Source organism: Manacus vitellinus, unplaced genomic scaffold, assembly GCF_001715985.3.
Source record: "Manacus vitellinus isolate BGI_N305 unplaced genomic scaffold, ASM171598v3 scaffold_0_pilon, whole genome shotgun sequence".
Classification (NCBI taxonomy): domain Eukaryota; kingdom Metazoa; phylum Chordata; class Aves; order Passeriformes; family Pipridae; genus Manacus; species Manacus vitellinus.
The window spans coordinates 52959252-52981365 of NW_021938789.1; the positions used below are offsets into that span (position 1 = coordinate 52959252).

At 36.6% G+C, this 22114-nt stretch overlaps 1 protein-coding gene across 2 annotated transcripts in view; it reads left to right on the plus strand.

Moving 5' to 3' along the window:
- LRBA (LPS responsive beige-like anchor protein) overlaps positions 1 to 20402 on the plus strand; it is a 400341-nt gene extending 379939 nt beyond the window's left edge. For both annotated transcript variants that reach the window (XM_029960309.1, XM_018073461.2), the window contains 4 exons: positions 9247 to 9348; positions 10549 to 10763; positions 16471 to 16622; positions 18865 to 20402. In XM_029960309.1, the coding sequence (XP_029816169.1) occupies positions 9247 to 9348; positions 10549 to 10763; positions 16471 to 16622; positions 18865 to 18955 (560 nt within the window). In that variant the 3' untranslated portion in view covers positions 18956 to 20402. The remainder of the gene's footprint in view (positions 1 to 9246; positions 9349 to 10548; positions 10764 to 16470; positions 16623 to 18864) is intronic.
- Positions 20403 to 22114: the final 1712 nt, after the last annotated feature.

A 22114-nucleotide genomic window follows, 5' to 3' on the forward strand; every position in this document is an offset into this window, starting at 1 on the left:
ATATGAAATCTCCCAAAAGACTCAAAATTTATACACCAGTTGTCTTGCAGAAGAAGTCTTGCTACTACCCAAGCTACTTTTAAAAGAAACTGGTTTTTGTTTGATTTTTTTTTTTTACAGCTAGAATTCCTAAATAAATGTTGAATACCTGCAAGACTTTTTATCAATTGACATTAACATTAAAGCTATAGTTTGAGACTAGAGAAACCATTAGTTTTTATTGTATTAGTCATCATAGCAAAAGATAAAATATCTATATTTCATCAACTGCTACACACATTTTTCAGTTTGAAAATTCAAACTTTTTATGTGTGAGTGCTTCATAATTAATTGTTAGAGGGGATAATACCTGATGAGCATCTTTGTGTTGGTTGATTGAAGAATAATGCCATGGGTAATAATTTCTTTGTGCTCAGACCCACTAATCCTGTAAAAGTGAATCCTATGAACATTTGCATATGTGCTTGCCTCTGTATGCACTGAACAGTCACACTGATTTCAAGCAGGTCATATGTCTGCTGTTAACTTAGCAGCAAAAAAACCCTCTTTGCCTTCTTCCCTCGTCCTCGTCTTGATTCAACCTATATCTTGATTCCCAAGTTTCTGGACTTCTATTTTCAGTTTCAAAACCAATGATAATAGATAAGATAAGGTTCCACATTTCTAAAGTATGTTTATGACATAAAAATGTATTTAGAATTCTAATGATTATTTAAAAAAATGGAAGTAATTTACCTAACAGCTTCTTCTCTTAAAAAAATTAATTGGGAAGTAGTTGTAAAAAGCTTACCTGTTAACATTCCATTTTGCATTTATCATGCTAAGTAGTAGGAGTATCAAAGTGTCCATAAATCAGTAATCATGTTAGTTAGTAATGGAAATTGTGCTATTACTGTTATTTTTTATCAAATGGTGGTCTACCAGAATAGCTAAAAATTTGCAGAGCCTCAAAATACTAAAATATATTTGGAGTCACTGCAGCTATGAAGACGACAGTTGCTGTTCACTGGAGTCAGCCTGGTAAGAAAGAAGTGTTGCTTTATGATAGTCCAGCATTGAGAGTTTAAGAACAGTCTGCACATACTCCTTTGGGTGCTCAACAGCACTTTTATTTTTTACCCTGAACACATTATATTATTGTGTGAGCCCTTCTTCTTCTTGTTCTTCAAGAAAAAGACCAGTAAATAATTCAATGTTATTTTAATATTGTTTAACTGCAGATGTAACAGATATTCTTTGTTTCTCAAAAATGGCTGGACAGTAGCAAGATGTTGTATCTAAAGCAAGAGTCCTTCAGCACCATCTGCTGGCATCCAGTTGAAGATGATTTTGGTTTCCTAAGCGCTGCCTAGTAAAATATTAAAAATTAATATCTATCCACATATTTGGAAATATCTATCCACATATTTGGTGCAAAAAGAAGAGAAAGGATTTAATCTTCAGTATAATTTTTATCCTTTTTATTAAAATTGTAATGAGAAAATACAATGTGAATTTAAGTTCAGTGTATGAACTGAAACAGGAATAGGTCAGGAGTGTTTTGTTAAGTGGGACTGTAAAAAGAAATGGGAATACTTTTTTCTTTTTACTGGAGCTTTATTAAGCACACTATTAAATTTTTCTATTTGTGTTGTAAGTCAAATTCAGTAAAATTTATATCATAGAGAAGATCCACAAGGCTTAGAAAATATCTGTAACATGTTTTTGAAGAGGAGTAGAAACCACTAAATATTCTTTTACCTAACAGTTATTGCATTATTTGATGTTCAGTCATGAAAGTTTAGTGGACAGAGACCCTGATGCTGTAACTGGTCTTACAGTTTCCTGTATTTTCATGGGACACCATTGTAGCCACTGCAGCAAGTACTGGGGCAGTCTGCATGAGTCTAGAACAGAGCCTTAAACTCTACAGCTAGAGAAGGTCACTGTCATTTCTTCTTTAAGCTGTAACACATTGATACCTCAAAGAGTTTGAGGCCTCATTCCTCAGGGTACTCTATAAATCACAAATAAATGATGGTTCTAGCCTCCACATATTCAAACTTAAAAAAGATGAGGTATAACAGGTGGCTTAATTCTGGGATATATGGAAATCTGCAGTGATGCTGCATAAGCAATATAATTTTTTATTTGTATTATGCCAAGGAAGTCATGTCACAGATACCTATGAGGACAAGATCTTCACTGAAAAAAGCTTGCAATAGCCTTCACTGATGGTTTGGGGAGCAGTTAAATAGTCACAGTGACTTGATCCTGATGAGCATGTAAGTTTGTGTGCCATAAATACTTGGTTTGGCTAAAAGTAGGTCCTGCAATGTTAAGTGCAGCATCTGTGTCATCCATGTTTTCAACTGGCCAAGAGAGATTGTGTTTCAGGATTTGTCAATCAGAGTAAGTAATTGCAAGTAGCATTTGTAGAGCAAGTTTTGAGGCACAGTCCGGATGCAAGTGAAGGAAGTGTATTTTGAGACTGGAAACAGAGAAGGAGTTCAGATTCTGCTTTGTTGGCAGCATCGAGCTTCAGGTGTTACTAAAACTAGATGTATGAAATTCCCCAGAAGGATAAGGATATTTAGTGCTTCATGATGTAATGCAGACCTTTGAGTTCCAGGAAAAAACAATGCTATATTTACAACCTGTAACTAATGGTTGATGTGGTAAAAGGAATTATATTCATATGGTAAATGAACGCAGCCTTCATGTGAACCATATGCATAGTTGTGGGATGTTTTACTAATACATCACATTTATTTACCTTATTTGGTTGCTGAGAAAAATAACCATTCAGTTCAAAGTCTATACCATGTAAGACAGAACAGAGTAATCTAGAAGATATAATAATTTTAAGTCTAGAATAAAATTACCATTGTAAATGTTGTAAAATTTATTTGGTCAATAAAATAATCCTAACTTGAGTAAGAAATTACTTTTAAGTGTTTCTGGATCTAAATTCTATTAACACTAGCATCACAGAGATAAGCATTAATCTGCTTAGTGCAAGAATGCTATATGTGATTAGAATTATGGCCTTCTTTGTTGAAAAATATCTGGTTTAAGAGAGTTACTTGTAAAAAGACAGCTAATTTACGTATGCTCTGAGCTTGTATGCAATCAGCACTCCCAGTTACATTGAAAAGTAATGGTGGTAAGCATCTATCTAGTACAATATAACACTGGTGCATTGGTTTGAAATTAACTTTGCAGAAACAATCAAATAGCTAAAGCATGGACTTTAAGTTATTTTAATGTAGTGTTTTAATAGGGGGGGAAATAATCAAAAACTACCAACTTGAATGGAGTTCTCATACGAAACCTCCCATCTCAGATTATTTTCTGCCTGAGTTATGAAATAATATGTGTTTCAGCTAGAGGTAAGATGACTTTTATCTAGAAACAATTCCTCAGCAGCTGCTATTTCTGACTGAAATAATTGCTTGATGACTTTTTTCCTTTTATCTTTATTTTTTTGTCTTTTTTAGCTTGAACTCACTAGGTAATGGTAACTATAAACCAAAAGACAGAAATATGAAGAAAATAGATTTTTTTTTTAGCATAAACAAAAGAAACCCTTTCACAAACCTGTTTTAGAATGTTATCAGACAAAAATGACGGTGTTCTAAAACTTCAAAGCTGACATTGAAGTAACAGTTTATGAAGTTGGGATGGTGCAAATATTAAATTATTAGTGTACACTGACCCTGAATATTCACCTGCAGATACTTTCTGGGGGCTTCAAAAAGCTGGTGTTCATTGGGAGGAGTCCTGCTGAATGACTTCCAGGACTTGCAGCAGATGAATCCCCAGTAAGAGTGAAATCATTCCAGAAAGCTTTGCATTCCACATGGTGTAGGAATTAAGAGACTGGGGATTATTGACTTTTGAAGTCTGAATTGTAATATGCAATTCATGAAGGCCTGTGACATCTTTTTCTTTATTGTGTTTATTTTTGGAACATAGTGGACCTCTTTTCGTGACACAACGTGTGTGTAAAATCTTTCATTAGTACTGAATAAATGTGAGTCACTTGTTGCACAGTGTGACTGTGGGAAGTACATTAACCCTCTCTGTGTTACATTGGCTGAAACAAACTCTGCAGGATAAATCTAGTATATTTTAACCTTACTGAACAAAGATATCAGCACTCTAGCATTTCCTGTGTTTTACATGTTTTGATTTTGCTTCAGGATAGAATGATACGTTTTTCAAAGATATTCCTTCTTCAGAAAATATATAGTTGAAGTATTTTTTGCAAAACCAAAACTTGCATCTAGGCATAAGGTTGTACTTTTTGGGGTAAAATAAGTCTGAACAGATGGGGAGTAGTTTGAAGGAATAAAGAGGAAATGCTGATGGAGTGTCATGTGAAGAACCAGACAACAATGAAGTTCCTATATAATATGAAAATATTACATTGTTACATAAAAATGCATATTTACAAAGGAAAGCTTATTCAAACTGAAGTTTTAAGAATATTTCAGTAATATGGTATGGTATCACTTGAGTAAGATCTCAGTCCATCAGATAACTTTCTGTGCCAGTGAAGTGAGGTTCTAACCAATTGGTTGTTATTTAAATGTTCACTGTTTGTGATCTGTAAATAATATTAATACACAGACTTTATATAATATTAAACAGTTATTGTTTTGTAATTAAACTCTGAAATTTCCTATGTAATCCATATAGAAGCCTAGTAGCAAATTGGTTTTCTTGATTTACTTACATTTTGCTGAAAACACTTTTGTAGGTACATTTGTACTTCTCAGGTTTATTTCAAAGCTTTTATTGTTTTCCTCAATTTTTATCATCGGAAGCAACTACAAAATTGGGAAAATTTAAAAATTAACTTTAGAAGACTTCTCTTACATGTGTAATTTGTTTTGGTTGATGCATCATTCTGAGAAAATAATCACTTACTTTTGCAAGAAGAAGGTAAAAAGATAGATTAACTGATGCTTCATTTACTTTGGATTTTATACTGACATAAAATCACATAATTAATTTGCCATTTAAAATGTCCCACAGCCTCTGCAATCATAGAATAGTAATTTAGAAATGACTGCTTGGCTCTCTTTGACTTTTCATAATTAACTGTCTTCTCAGTATAAAACATAAAAAGGAGCATAGCCAAATACTTTATATTTTAATGTGTTGCATAATATTATCTCACTCATAAACAGTCGGAAGAGTGTCTTGTATTTAACTGTGAGGTAAGTTTATCAGTCAGTCTTAGTTTGATTTCTTTCTAGGGGGATATCTTTTTTTCAAATGAGTTCTTGCATTTGTCTCAGCTCTTACAGCTTAGTGCTGAAAATAAAGAAAGCGGACATTTTAGGAATTTATGGATGGATTTCACGTGTCATGATCCTGTTTTGTATTGTAGCATCACCGAAGCTGGAAAAGAATAGCAGAGAGAGACCCAGCAATACAAACCAATTTCTTGTTATCCAGTAGGGCGTATCTTCTTCTGGATGTCATTAAACTAGAAAAAAGTTTTGACTTTGCTGTAATCCCACTGTTCCTTTTTAAACGTAGTTTCCAAACGCCTAACATTTTTTCACTGATATATCACTGTAGGCTGACATGATATCATGTGCTCTTCTTTTATCTTCTGAAGCTTGAATTTCATGATTTAAAATGTACTTTAGTCACTTAAGTAAGGGTGATATTTTATGTTATTTTCTGTGGGAAAACAGCTTTGCAGAAATTATTTATTGGAATGTACGAGAGTTCTTTCGAAATAATCTGAGTGGTTGCTGCAAAGGTAAAATACTCTGCCCATTACTGGAAAACAACTTTACATACACCTTCTGTATCTTAAATAAATCATTGACAATGTTTGTTACAATGTGAATGTGGCATTAAGAATCTTACAGCATTCAACTTCAAGTAGCAACCCAGTGATGGTATAGACTAAGGATATTATTGTATCCTGTGCTGAGAAAAGAACATCTGTAAAACTATTGTGTCCTGGTTATTAGTGCTAGGATTTGAACTATCTTTAATTTCATTTGACTTGTTCATCTTCCTTAAGGATCTCCATAAAGATTCACTGAGTATTCTTTTCAGTTCTTAGTTAGGGTTTGCATCAGTGGTCGTAAACCTGCTTAAGCGGACAAAGACTCCTTTCCCTTTGAAGTCACTTCCCCAGCTTTTCAAAAGGTCTGCAAGTCAGTTCCCCGAAAACAATTTAGAAAAGTTTGAAGTGGTGCCCCTTAAACCAGCAACAAAATAAAATTTTCTCTTTGCATTATTGAAAACCATGACAATCTTCTGAAGCAATAACAGTTTAAAAGCTTTTAAAGAAATCTGTTCTGCTCTATGACCAGCTTTTAAGTTGACCCCATTATTTGGAAAATCAGAGGCTTGGAAACCCCTAAATACTTGACATTCTTATCAAAGGAGTCAGCCTGACTTTTCACAAGACTCCTCTTTTACAGTATCTATTCAGGTCCTAAGTTCTTCAAAGTTACTATTCAGATTTCTTCCTTTTTTGTTTGTTTGTTTTAATTAAAGTGTTTCTTTAGTACAAATATAATTCAGTAAACGATTGATACAATTTATGAAATACTGATCCTGCCACCTCTAGATTTATACTCTCTTATGTTTGAAGTCAAGTCCCAATTCTGAAAAGACTGTGAGTGTTACTTAGGTAATTTTAATTTCTGTGAACTGTGATAAATATATATACTCAGTTTCTACTTCTTGCTTTAAGAATCTTATCTCCTACATTTTAAGTGTGTAGTTACTGGCAGCTTCACGCAGGTAAAGCTTATAATGATGTAGTTGCTGTAAGCAATAAGTTTACTTTGAGGATTTTGTTTATCTGTCCTTCCTAATAATTCATTCAGACATTGCTTCTCATAAGTCCTTCTAGCTCCAACATCTTACATTCATTACCTCCACTGCAACGTTGTATATTTAAAACTTCTCTGACTTCAAACGTTTCATTAATGTGTAGTGTATAATTAGATTAATTCCTTGCTGGTCTGTGTGAGTATGTGTTAATGTAATTTCTGAAAGCAAAATAAAGCAATAAAACCAGAATTCTAAAATTTTGCTTACATAGGCAGCTCATTTAAAAGAAACCAAACTAACAAGACCTTTAAATGCACGAAGCTGCCTCCTTTTATGGCTTGGGGACAACAGGGAGAAAGAATTGAATCAGCAACATTAACTTGTTACTGGATAGGAAGACTGTTATGGTTGCTGTTACCTTTCCCCCTAAAACTGCAAATTTGTGGCTTGGCTACGTAGTGTTCATTTATGAATCATCCAAGGTGCCTGCCCCATGTTTGGGTGAGGAAAGTTTCAATAGAGCAAGTTTGCTCTAAAAGGTTTGTGATTGTTTGTAGGATCAGCCACCTGAGAAGTACCTAAAGGTCATTAAGTCTACCCTTATGCTTCTAATTTGTTGGGAGTTTTTCCTTTGCTTGTGAACTGTCTGCCATACTTCCTGGGTTTGAGTGTGCTTTTCCAAACATTATACAAAACAAAAGCAATAGCTTTTAATGATAATTTATTAAGAGATTAGGAACAATCCAGCAAGTTGCTCCAAAGTGTTTTCAGATTTAAAATGGTGATAACTTACATGCCTATGTCTGTATATACATGCACACATACATATTTAGTGTCCATGTCTATATCTAAGAAGAAATAGATTTATTTTCTTTTCAAGATTTTGTATTGTGGATATAAATTATAGATTATAATAGTAACTACAGAATAAATTAAATTTTGAAAGGTCAAAATCCTTGATTTGAGACTCTGGTGTAGATTATGAGCTTTACTAAAAACCTATTTGAATGTGGCAGCTACACAGGCATTTTGGGAGGTGATGTAAATGGTCTGACTAAAAATGTAAAATATGGAGAGTAAACTAAGTTTTTATTTTATGCAAGCCCAGACACTTCTTTTCCAGAGGAGTCTCTCGCTGTACACATGCAGAGTCTGAGTATCTACCAACTTAAATATAGCTCAGTAATTTCTAAGAACACCCAGTATCACTATTGCTAGCACTCTTATGGCTCTACATGGACAGACTAATGGCATTATGCTGGGTTTATCTTTTGAAAAGTTGAAACCCCAAATGTAATTTGAATGACGCTACCTTAGTAACCAGTGGAGTCACTTGGTCCTATTATTACTCTGTCTCTTTGCAAAACCATCCCCTGCTTTTCAAGAAAAAAAGTGTTTGATTTCACCACTGCTTTATTTATTGCCTTGTTGGTATCTCACATATCATCATTTCTCGTGAAGTGAAATTATTCCCTGCTGCTTAAAAACTCATCTAAACCTTTTTGAAACTACATGATAATATTGCCCAAGATACATTCATTAGAGTTTAAATACTTTGTAGAATGCTATGAATGAGCTAATTATATGGTAACACAAAAATAACATTTTTATTTCCGTGAAATGGTAGCACTCTTGAAGACGGCAGTGAACAATCTGTGAGCAGCGTTATAAAACTATTTAAAGAGCTTTATAGCATTTGCTTACCCTTTCTGTGTCCCTTGACCTGGAGAGTGATTCTTTTTCCTTTAAATGTGCAAGTTGTACAATTTCTTGTTTCTTATTGTATTCACATACGTTTGATCACAAAGAGAATCTAAAAATATTACAGTTTGATTTGTTCTTGTTGCAGGCAAATGACTAATAGGAGCAGGGGTAATTTAACGTCGGGTTTGGGTGTTTTGTTTTTGCAAACTCATCAGAAATTCTTACTGGCTGTGATCCTCCACATCTTGCAAAGGAGTAGACTTCAGGCTGATGTTTCAGCACTGTTATTAGGTTAAAATAAGATCAGTCACTGTATGTTTTACTTCATCTTTGGGCACTGAAGGTGTCTTCTCTCCATACCTGTCGTAGTCACACTTGCATTTACTTACGCCTATTATAGGAAAAGGTAGTAGTTGACTTAGACCTTTCCCTCTAGAAAATATAGAGGGGGAAGAGAAAGGAGGGGAAAACACAAGTATATGTGCTCCAACTTTGGTTAGTTTTACTACACACCTGACTTTTCTGTTAATATGTGCTAGTAAATGTGCAGGCTGAAGTCCTGTAGTGCACTGCTGCTGTTCTATACAGATAGTGCAGAACTACCATATGCAAACAGGGAGCATTGAAATGATTTGTAAGGAACATGAACTCAAAGAGCAAGGAAACGGAGATGCTTCAATGATTGAAAGCAGTGATTTTGGAAATAGATTGTAACCAGGGATTGCTTTTATTGTTTTTTCATTGAAGGTGATTTTGCAACTCCTCGAGCTATTTTGACAGGGCATGACTATGAGATCACCTGTGCTGCCATTTGTGCTGAGCTTGGCCTGGTAATAAGTGGTTCAAAAGGTAAGGTATCTGTTGTCATTTCTTTCTGTTCATGAAGCTATAACCTTAATGCAAAAAGGAGTAGAGTCTTTGGTAGCAGAATTTATGAAATTTATGGTGGTTTTATTTCTAACCTTTTTTTAGTTGCCGTGGAACTTGAAACCTCTTTTTAAACATGTTAAAACTGAGAATTATTCAGACATTTATAAGAAGAGGCAACCACATCAGTTTCCCTCCTGATTGCTATTTCTGTTTGTTTATCCAGTGTGTAATTGCATGTAGGATACAGATGGATACGGCTCTTGATGGCCAGGATGGTGAAGTGTGTTTGTTATGGATAACTTCTTAAAAAGGGAAGCAAAAATTAGTTTCAGGAGAAAGAGAATGTGCTGGATTGTTTGTTTGATGAAGGGTATATATACACTACTAGTAATTCTGTTCAGGCTCTTTGAGCTTGGCTGCAAAGCCTGTAATATGCCCCATTTGTGTTCTCAAAGGCCTGCTTTTGGCAGGCAAATTATAAAGAATGGTGTGGATTCCATAGATAGTCTTTATAATTTTCATATTTGCTGGCCACAATTATTTCTAAACCATAAATTTCTTGGAATTAGGATCTTTCTGCTTTAGTATTTCCAAAGTACCAACACTGAGGCATTTTTTCAGAGTTGGGTATACTCACCATCTGCACCTGTGTGTGTTTCTGTTTTATGTATGTGAACTTGTGTGGCTTTTGTACAGTTCAGGTATTTTTCAAAATATTTTAAAAAGCAAATATTTAGTGGATCACATATGAATTAAAATCTTAATATGTGAATATACACTTTTAGAATACCTACTTATGTAAATTGATTCCACTTAGCTCTGTGTGTCTTTGTGTTTTGAAAATCTCATTTTAAGATTCTAGTACATTTAATTTTGTGCGCTCAAAATTAGCTACGACTAGTTTTAAAAGAAAATCCACTCAAGAAAATCTGCTAGGTCTCTAACTGGTTTTGATAGGTGCTCTAAAATACCTTAATACAAAGTCTTTAAGGGATAAGCTGTTCATCTTACCCTCTGGCACCCTTAAAGTCATAGGCAATCCATTTAAACATGGTAAAAACCATTATATTGTATTATAGTAGTGATTATTTAAGTAGAAGTCATTACTTATTATTTGATATATGAGGTCTTTATGTGAGCATGTAAATCAATAACTAGAATTTTATTCTGTCTCATTAGAAGGACCATGTCTCATACATTCTATGAATGGAGATCTACTGAGGACATTAGAAAGTCCTGAAAGATTACAAGGTCCTGAAAACTGCCTGAGACCAAAACTTATTCAAGCTTCAAGAGAAGGCCACTGTGTCATATATTATGAAAATGGCCTCTTCTGTGTGTTCAGTGTGAACGGGAGACTGCAAGCCACCATGGAAACAGAGGACAAGATAAGGGTGAGTGTCCTCAAATATGTGCTAAGGACTGTCAGGTCCAGTATCAGGAAAAGCTGTCCACGTTGGAGCTGTGTGGAGACTCTTTTCTATAGCCAGACTGTAAATACATGGCACTAGACCATTACAACAGTATTCTGAAAAAAATTAAGGGGGCCATATGCTCCTAATAGCATTAGGAGGATTTTTACAGTTTTAATTGTAAAATAACTCTGTTCATAAAGTAAGGAATACCGTGTAGGCATTTCCTTGAACTGAAGAATACAAACATTACTAATTGCTGACCAGGAGGGGCTGGGCTGTGTCTTTACTTTTGAGTCTGAAGGCAGGAGGCCATTGGACAGGCTGTTTTGGATGTTAGCTTTACCTTTTTTTGGCATCTCTGGCTACATTCCCTCATCTTAGTTCAGATAGCATGTGTTGTGCTGAGCTTCAGGAAGTTTATAGGCATATGTCTATATTTCAACTCCTTAGCCCTTTGGCATTTGCTGGACAGGCAGCTAAGTTCCACATCTTTAGCTGCAAGAGACATGGAGCAAGTCCAAAACTATGCAGGAGGCATTTTAAGCTTATGGTTTTATGAAAATTATTTTATACTACAAAATGCAGGTCTCTTGACAGTTCCTATGAAATATTACCTATGAAGCAGAGCAGAAGCTGCCAGCTATACTACAGTGAAGCAGAAATGTCAAAAGAATACTTCCCTTGAATTAAAAATATTCCTACTTCTTCCTTGAATGAGAAGTAAGGGAAAGGGAAAGAAGAAGAATGAACAAGTATTGCCAAATCTGCTAGGAAGCGGCAGAAGGCAGCAGAGGCATGAAACAAGATCATATTTCTGGGTCAGCGTTCAGGCTGCCTGAGTTAAAGTTATGGTCTCTGTGCCAGTAGTCGTGGTCTGAGAGGCACAAAATCACAGAAAGGTTGAGGTTGGAAGGGACCTCTAAAGATTATATCATCCAGCCCTTCTCCTCAAGCGTGTCCAGGTGGCTTCTGAGTGTCTCCAGGGATGGAGATATTCTACAGCCTCTCTGGGCAACCAAGCCAGTGCTCAGTCATCCTCACAGTAAAGAAGTGTTTTCTATATAAAAACTGTTTAAAAATTTAACATCAGCAAGAGGAGACTTTTGTTGTTCCAAGCACATAGCAGTAGTACACCTCCAAGCTGACTTTCATAATCTGATGGAAGATCCCAGGAACTCAGCTGCTGGGATTTCCAGTGTTCTCTTGAGTTGAAAACTCTCAAAAATTTTTCCTTTATTTGGATTACACATTTCAGGAAGAAAATGCCTCTTTGCCCTTGTGTTTACAGCATTATTGACATTCTTTCAGCTGTTGTGCAAAATTAAGCATTTTTAAATTTGCATCAGTTCTTTTCTTGACTCTATCCATGCTAATTCTTAAGATGGCAGAATGTGTCAATGTATTTGAAAGAATTTTGATCTTCATTATTTCCATTTTATAATTTACATGGAACAGTGAATGCTTTTTCAGCACTGAAGTTTCCAGTGTAATTCAGTATATTCCAGTTAAAACCTTCTAAAAGTCTGTCATGCTCCGTTAATCCAGTATTCCTGGATTTTCAAAGTGTCAGATATGTTGGTGGTGGAATATGCAGAAATAACTCTCTGCTAGGTCTCTTTTCCATAGTGAGAGTGCAGTCTGCAGGGGTGAGAGGGCATTCCATCTTTGCATGCTGTGGCAGCCTCAAGTGCAGATTCGAGGCTGGGGAAATGAAGTAGGAATGTGTATATTTCTGTCCCAAGACATTTTTCCAAATTAATGTAGATTTTTGCATCTGTTCTCAGAAATTGTACCTTTGGCTGTCCTTGTACAAATGCTTTTGAGGTTTTCAGCCTACCCTTCATCCCAGTTCTTGCCATAAAGCAAGAACATATCACAGTGTTTTCTCTTTTTACATTAATAATGTTGATAATCTGTCACTTTCAGTTGTGATTATGTTGTCAGCTAGGCCAGCAAATCTGTAAAATATCTAGAACTCCCTTGCCGGCTAAAACAATTTCTGTAGTGTTTCAGTCAGTACCCACAGCTTTAGGAATGTTGCTAGAGGCGATGGAAGTTCTGCTCTCTGTGGGCCAGAATTACATTTGTACAGGGTTTGGGGTTTTATTTTGTTTTGTTTTGTTTTCTTTCTCTCCCAGTGGTCCCAGCTGAGCTTTATGCTTAAACAACCTACAGCGTCTTTCCCAGTGCTTCTGCACTATATCATCTTAGGAGGCGAGTGGCAACTGCATGATTAAAGTGGGGCATTTAAAATGAATAGCACCTACCCATGGGCTGTGCCGACAAACACTCTTCCTTGGCTTTTGCTTGAGGAGGATGGAAAAGGGAAGGAAAAGGTCATAAGTGTTGAATCTGTAATGTAACATTCACAGTTTCTGTTTCCCTCTGTCATTATGGGCCAGTATTTCAGAACGTTATTGGCGAAACTAGCAGTTTTCAGTAGTGATGTTTGGATCAACATTCTGATTTTCCTTCTTGTATTCTTGGGCTAGAAAACTGCTAGAAAAATTTCAGATGCTCTGGGGAAATTCGGGGTCTAATCAATGCCTTCCACCTGTTTTTGTTTTAAATACTGTATTGCTCGGCGGAGCTTAGGCATATCACAGTACATCTACCATGTAGTGTTTAGATGTCTTAATGAATAACTTAACTCTAAATAGTCTGCTTGTTCTGAGAAGCAAAGTTATTTTACCCTAAGCAAAGGCTGTATGCTGTTTCACCCAGAGGAACCAATTTATTTTCCTTTCATGAGTCTGTTTTGAAATGTGGAAGTGCCCACAAGACTCCTGCTGCTGTAAGCCAGGGCTGTCACAGTGTCAGCTCTGCCTTTTTACAAAGCACTGCCTTTCAAAAACCCGAAACGTTAAAAGGGATTTGTGCAAAGTTTTGAGACTTTCCAAGGAAATACAAGTCAGAAATGCAGCTTTTAGAACGTTGCTGAAATTGTGCGCTTTGGGGATTATTTGAGAGTCTGAAGCTCGTGTTGTGAGAAAGATTAGTTGCAGAGTTGTTCCAGTTTCATAGCTAGTAGAATTGTAGATAAACTACGCTGGGGAAAAGCAGAACAGTAAAATTGATTCATGTCATCTTCTATACCAGTTGGAGTACTTGGGAGTAAAAGCATCCTTTTGTTTGTTAAATCTTGGAGGGCATATCATGAAACTGAAATGTTGACAGGGTGACCTTTTTCTTCCATTCATTCATTCCTTCCTTCATTCATATATATGTGTGTGTATATATATATGTAGGCAAGTGGCTGAGAAATTTATTAATAGACAATAAAACTAAATAAATCAACATCTTGTCTTCCTGACAAGCCAATGACTTAGTAAAATTGCATAGGTATTAGTGAGGGTTCAAAGCCTATACTTTATGTAATCAAAAGATCACAAACCCCATTGCATCTTGCAGGTAGTGGAAGAGTTAAAAGATTAATGGCTTTAATTTGCCTTTTAATATAGCATTTCTTCGGTAAAAGCCTCAAGTATAAAATTCAAGTGAACCATGACCATAAGGTTAATGGATTTTCATCAGCTGAATTTTATAAGTGTAGCAAATAATTATTTGTCACGGTCTTCATTGCAATTTGAAAATACCCTTAGGAGACTGCCATTGCTATAGAGAAGAAAACCACCCCATATTGATTTTTGCTTCTAATGAATAATCTCTTTCATAATTATGTGTAGTATGTTAGATCTCATGATCATCTACTCAGCACATGCAAGTTCTACATAGTTTTCACAGTCATATCAGTTTGTTTTCTACGTCTTTCTTACTGAGTTACCCTACTTTTCTAAGATGGCCTCTAAATTAGTGTTTTCAGGCTCCTTGAGTCTGTGCTCTGGGAGGTGCTTCCCATGTTTTTGTAGGCTGATAAAAAAAAATCACAGAAGCAATTTATGGTTGGAACATTTGTTTCTTGGGGGAGAGAAGCTTCAGCTCAGCATACTCAACTCTAGCCTTGGTTAGTATTTAGTTTTTCATACTTTGATATGGTTGGAAAAATATGCTTTATTGTGTCCAAATTTGCATGTATGTCTTGTCATCGTAATTCAAAACACAGCTGGAATAGTTTTATCATCCTTTTTTTTTTCTGTTCAGTGTTGTATTTTGTTTACAGTATGCATTTGTATTTCAATTACATTCCTTTTAAAGTTACTGTGTGAAATAAAATTCTAGCAATGTGATTCATTCTGATTACTTGGGAGTTGTTGCAGTAAACACTCAAAATTTATAACATAATATAGAAACTCTATCTTAATCTAAGTGTCGCACATCATATAATTCTTAAAGAATGTATTTGGCATCATAGTAATAGAGTACAGCAATACAAAAATACAGATGTGCAATATGTCTGACTTCAGTTATTGCTGTTCATGGAGCAGTATCTTACACACACTGTATATTTTGGTTTCTAGGCTTGTCAGCAGTCTGTATAAACACTTCAATGTTGCATGAACGTAATGTCTTTGTGTTTTAGCTTCTCTCATTTTTTTGTGAGGCAGGCACTATAAATTCTGTATGTTAAAAAAACCCCAAAACTTCCTTTTCCTGAGGAATTTAAAATCACAGTATGTAGCAGGTTTTTGCATATGGCAAAACTGTAGAAGCAGAGACTGCAAGTGCCAAAATACTTGCAGACTTCAGCAGAGAGAGATGTTTGCAAGATCCTATCTTCAGTTCTTTCTACTGTTTCCTAAATTTAGATCTTTGAGGTGGAATTTTGCTTATACACTATCATCTTGAGGCAATTTCCTTGCCCTCCAGTGACAATGTTTTAGTTAAAGTGGATCAGCCTGTTTGTAGAATGTGTGTATTTGGAATTTAAAAGCCGTTGCTCTGAATATCCTCTGTTCTTACATCATTCTACTGAAAAGTTGGGTCAGGGAGCTGAAATTTATCATGAATAAGTTATGGTGTGAAGAGTGTGTATTTTGTTGAAAGGGTATCCAGATTTATTTTTATGTATCATGATTTTTCCAACAGCACACAAGAAGTACCAAAATAGATTGAAGATTTCTGTTTCAAGAAATTTCACTCTGAAACCCAAAGATACCCAATCTTTCTCCATGATCTGGATCCCAAATAAAGATTTCAAGAGTAGATTTGCCATCAGTCCCCATGGTGCATACAAAATCAGGGTATAAGCCATAGAATTTGTCATAGGCAGTTTCAGGATGGATGATGAAAGGAAGCACCGTGTCTCTTAAGAGAGGTGGATCACTATTTTATTAATCCAGAGCAGGAATCTAAAAATGCTGGTCTAAATTAATTCTAGTGATTTGTATAACATTTTGGTTCTCTTCAGCAGTCAGCCTCTGCTAGGATAGTATTAAGACCCTTGGGGGAATGCCAGTGCTGCTGGGTCTTGTAAATCTAGCTAATTAGAAGAGTAAATTTCTTTAGGTGACCTGATATTAGATCTTTGGAATATGGAGTAAATCACAGGTCAGGTAAAACTCAGCTAGTGACATCTAATGTATTAAAGAGATTTGTGCATAATAACTGGGTAAATAACTGCTGGATAAAATAATATAACAATAATGTTGCTTCCCAAAAGCTTGTATTGATGTGATGTTGTATTGGATCTTCAGCTGTCAATATGAAACCTTTTACTGAAAGTAAAAGTGGGGGAGTTAGAGCAACACATATTTATCTGACAAATATCCATGTGATTTCCCTTTAGGCAATTCAGCTGAGTCGAGATGGACAGTATCTGCTTACAGGTGGAGACAATGGAGTTGTCATGGTGTGGCAGATGTGGGACCTCAAGCAGCTTTTTGCTTACCCAGGGTGTGATGCTGGAATCCGATCCATGGCCCTGTCATATGACCAAAGGTGAGAGCAAAGCCTGGTCTGGACAAGAATTTTGGAGAATACATGCTTACAATTAAATTGCATTTCTGTTTTTCTTCCAGTTTTGATTTTCTGTGGGTCACAGATCCTGGTGATTATCTTGAGAATTCTGTGCTTGCATAAGTTTTTTTTTCCCTAACATGTCATATTTAGGGCAGATAATATTTTTCAGGATTTTAGCTCTTGGGGGAATGAAGAGAGAGATCCAAGAAATCTTATTTGGCAGACTTTCAAGATAGGTTGAGTTATTGGCCTGGGCCAATGTAGAGTGTGGGTCACATGGAGGTGGAAGGTTACATGTGTGCTTTCATCTCTCTTCTTCCACGTATGATACAAATCACGTTCCTAATTCCAGACCTTTATGTTAAAAATAGAGCAGTTAGAATAGTTGCACACCAAGATTCCCTCCACACATCCATGTATTTGCCAAAGCAAAGAGTAATTCTTATTTTAGACAATTTATTTTATCTACATACATCATAAACCTTTTTGAAGACTCCTACTGAAGGTGGCCAGGGAGTATTTTCGCTGCTGTTTTACATCACACTTTCCAGTGCATCTGTACTTAAAAGTGCTTCTGTGTTTTTGTCACAAAAACAGTGTTTGTTTATAAGATGGATGTTTACCATCTCATTTGTACACTTTTAGCTTTCAGGCTAGAATTTTATTTGCTTTGGTGTATTAGTGGTGCTCCTGTGTAATTTTCAAGCAGATTTGGCTCCTAAATCCCTTAGGAATGTCTACATTGTGCAGTAAAGCATATTGCTGAGGCTCTTAACCTTGCACTTACTGAAATCCATACTGAATGGTTCAAAATTTTTGACTAAATTTCTAAAACTTAGATAAAATGAACTTTAAAAAAATCCAAGCTAGGAAAACCTGTGAACTTCAATGAAACATTGAACAGCTTTCATTTTCCATTAAAAAAGCCTCTGCTGTTAATTATATTTCAAAAACTGGAGTTACAGCTGTTGAATGTCAGACCTCTGAGATGTATAAAATTTTGCATTTAGAGAATCTTTAAACTGTAATTTATGGCATGTTAATAAACTGAAATCTAACATGGAAATATATACATTTATTCATGAGCTCAAGTTAGGAACCTATTCACTTCTGGTTTGAAGACAAGGACACTCAGAAGAGATCTACTCAGAGTAATTTACTGAGTAATTTTACATAATTACTCAGCATTATTTATTTGGTATGCATAAATGTGTGTGTTTGAGACTGTGTAAAAAGACATTTTAACCTAATAGAAAAAGAATCAGAATAGTGCTCTTGAAGTGAAATGCTGTCATACTATCAAAATGCAATGTTTTGATGATCACCTATTCAGTCTTTGTTTTGAAGGAAAAATCGCAGCTTTTTACTCTGAATTTTTTAATTCTGAGGCTTTTTTCCTGAGGTGCCAGAATTTTATACATCCCTATGCTTCTGATTTTTGTAATACTTTAATGAGACAGTAGAGAAGAAAATGTAGAAACTCCTGTAATTGTGTGCCGTGTCAGGGTCATGGCTTTTCAAATATATCTAATGATCTCTAGTAGTAGGCCAAGGGTAAGGAATTTATTAAGAAAGACTGCCTCAGTGGGAAAGCACAGTGATTGCTTTCAGGAGCTTCCAAAACAATCAAAGCCCTCAGATCATTTTCAAACTCAAACACTAGTATTTCCAACTCAAGGCCTGTGCCCACATCCAGCTCCTTCATGTAGATGTGCTTCACTGAGGGAGCCGAAACTGAAATGAACACTTCTAGACTTCCTTCACTTTGCTGCTTCAGCATGGCTTCATCCCACTCCAATATCCCTAAAAACCAAACCAAGCCAGCCAAGAAATAATCCTGGCAAATCTGAAGTGGCCTTTCAGGACAGTGATGCTGGTGAACAGTTCTGTTGTCTAACTCTCAACCATAGCTTCAGGCTGACCATAAAAACTGTTGCATGTTGTTTTGTACTCTTTGTGATCCATAAGCCTGCCAGAGGTGCTGCTGATGGCAGTTTTATTCAAATCCAGCTTTCTGAAGTTCTTGGAAGGCCAAGATGGGAGCCCCTAAAGCCTGAGTTTTCTGATCTGTGGAGCACTTCTAGCTCCAGCTGTCTTCGGTGGAAACTGGTCGCGTCCTCAGGGTTCTTGGGCCTAGACTGATGTAAATCCTCAGGTTTTTGACTGATATACATGACCATGAGGTGGTTCACTAACCAGTGTGCTCCTGTGCTTTCCTCAGGTGCATAATGACTGGCATGGCATCCGGGAGCATCGTGGTTTTCTACAATGACTTCAATCGCTGGCACCACGAGTATCAAACCAGATACTGATCCTCACAGCGACCGACACGAGCACTGACACGGGCAGCTGTGTCAGCAGGGAACTGAACACAGCACACCTCTCTTGGTGTCGAGCCACATGGTTCCTTTATAAATAGTTATATTACATCTGAATGTAACTTAAATTTGCTGGAAGAAGCAACCTATTTTTTAAAGTTAATTGCTATTTTTGTAGACCTCGCTTGACTTTTTTGGGGGAAGGGCAAAGAAGCAGAAAAACAGCTGCTGGGTTCTGTAGTTAAAAATCTATATTTTTAGTCACAAGGAGAAGTCTATTTTGATCCCTGTATGTAAACAAAACCTAAAGTAAAGACGGTTAAAACTCACGTTCTAGTTATATTATGAAGAAACAGATTTTCCATCTGAAGCTTTATCTATAACCTTGAGGAATATATGATTTTAACATAATGGAAATGAATTATGATATTTGGGGAATTTTAATCTGTTCTATCTGTACCACACTTTGTCTTGTACTTTTCCAAATGATTGTACTACATCAGCACTGAAGTTTCTGGGAATCAAGGGGTAATATTTAAATTATGGTTAATGTAATTTTAAACTTTGCAAATCATTTCCATCAATGTTACTATTCAAGCATGTTTCTAGGCCTAGGCAATTAGTTCTTTTTTTTAGTTGTATGTTTTGTGCATTTCAGAGAGAGAAATCAGGAATGGAGTTTGCGTGTGAATCCTTTTAGTTGCTATCTGGCATCTCCTTCAAAGCACACCAAAATGTGGATTGTTCCTCAAAATCAGAAAGGCTGTTTTGAAGACTTTAAAGTAGAAGCTGACAGAGGCAGGTATTTTTTAGTAGGTGAGGTGCAAATTCCAAAGCACACCTCTGCTGGTGGACTGTGAAAGCACTGAGGCAGCAGGTGCTTGCTGGAGCATGGCCCCCCTACAGCAGCAGAAGTACTAGACTTGCAGGTGACTTACTTTCTGTTTTTCCCCTCAGAATTTGCCCCTGCAATACCGTAGCACATGCCATGTTCCTTTTCTGCAAAAAAGCAACGATGTCTTTCATGTTTTGCTATCACCAAATCCAGCCAGATCCTGCCCAGTCATATTAAATTACCTCTTTCTTTTAGGAAATGAAAAATAATTTATACTAAGGAACAATAAGTTATTTTGGTGTTGCACAAATCTACTTTTCTACAAGATTGCTGTGCAGAACTCTGTGAAAATATTTGTGAAAAGAACTGTTATTGTTTTGTAAGTCTGTATTGCATAAAAATCTTCTTTGTATGTTGTGATCTATATGAGTTGAAATTTACATTCCATATCTGTATTGATACATACATTTCTCTAGCTGCCTACTGGAGCAGTTCCTGGTTTTTCTAAGCATTTAATTACTATCTCTTTCAGTAAAGATTTGGAATGAGAAAATTCAGTTTGAGTGAAGAAATTAAATAAAATTACATTTGTAATTGAGGGCTTCAGTGCAGTACTGGGTTCTTGTGATTCCACGGTATATTCCCAACAGAGGAAAAAGGTGTCATGGCTAATGCATTTAATGTACTCTTGGTGCTTAGGAAATGCTGACCAAGTTTTCTGTGCTTGCTACGTTTTCACATGGAGGTGGTTATGGTGATATCAGTAGAGTTACATTTTTATGTTTTGTGTAGCAGAATGTGATGTGATTAAGCAAAGACTATAGTAAGTGCCCAGCGTGCCAAGCAATAACATTTGCTATGCAAAACTTGTACTTCACAGTTCTTTCAGTTCAACAACATTCATAGCCTCATATCAGAAGAGTCTGAGGGGTAATTGGTATGCTCTTGAAGTGCAACTTGCATTTGTTTGAAGCCAGTGGTAGATTTCCTAGGCTGGGTGGAGGGGAAAAAACAAACAAGCAAAGGTGTATTTTGCCAAATGGAAATCCTGAATATCTTCTCTTTCTGATTTCCCGCTGACTTAGGAAACACTTTTATTATTGAGAGAAATGATAGTTTCTGATCTTAGAGCCAAAATATTTCATAGGGCATTGATTTGGCAGATTGCTTGTTTCAGAAAGGGCCCTATTTGATCATGAGCTGCTTTCCCAAACTGAAAGCACAACTGTACCTGTGTGTGCTGTCCCGAGTTGCATCCAGCCAGTGTGATGGCATGACCACTCCATGGGGAAGCAGCAGCTGGTGCAGCCTGGTGTCCTGCATATTGATTGCTGCAGCCCTTCTGTGGGAAAGGACATCTTCACCTTCTCTGGAGCAGGCCTATGAGGACACCCCCATTCTGGACTGCTTTGGTGAGTAGGACATGTCCCTCCTTCCATAGATAAGCCCACATACCCTCTGGGGATCCAGGTGTGCACTTGGGATCTCAGCTTTGGCTGAACTAGTCCACGTCGTGCTGTTTGTGGTGGGATGGCAAAGCAGGGTTAAATTTGCAACTATTCAGGTATTTGTTACTCTGTTCAGGGCAGCACCTGTGTAGCATGGATTGCCTGAAACCTGCTTAATTAGCAGGTGCCAGGCATTAACCTGCAGCTGGGCCTCATTTGGCTGTTATTTGCAGAATATTCCTGAAAAGAGGGACTGACTTCTCTCCTCAAATGCAGAGAGAGCATTTATGAAAAGCATTTCTTTATGTGACAGTCTGGGCTTTCTTCTGTTTTGGTAAGTTCAGAGGGACCAGCTGTCAGCTGGATTTTATGGGAGGTGCTCTGGAAAGTAGCATTTGCTGCTGCTGAGAGTCAGGGTGGTCAGAGAGTCAAGGAGTCAGAAGCAGTGCTGCACATTTGGTTTGTGGAGAAGTACTTGGCAGAAGTATCTTGAAACCCCTTCTATTTTGTGAAAATTTCTGATAGAAATGCCGTAGGATCTGGCAAGAGGTGATGGGGTGGTCAGGGTGGGGGTTTCTCTGAAGGAAGCTTGTGTTGTGGTGCTACTACAAGCAGAGGGAAATGAATGCCGTGAGACTTCTGAGAATATTTCTGCAGTTGTTGGCTATGTTGTGCTGTGTGTTACGAGAAACCCTCTGCACCTGAAAGGGAGCCTCTTGCAAAGTGTATGGATCTGTTACTGTTTCTTCCCTGACACCCTCTTGGTAGTCCTCCAACTGTCTGCAGCACTTATCCCTGATAAAGATTCCTGCTCTGCTGATTTAGCAGTCAGCACAATAAATGTCCAGAAGAGCTAAGGTAATGGGAAAT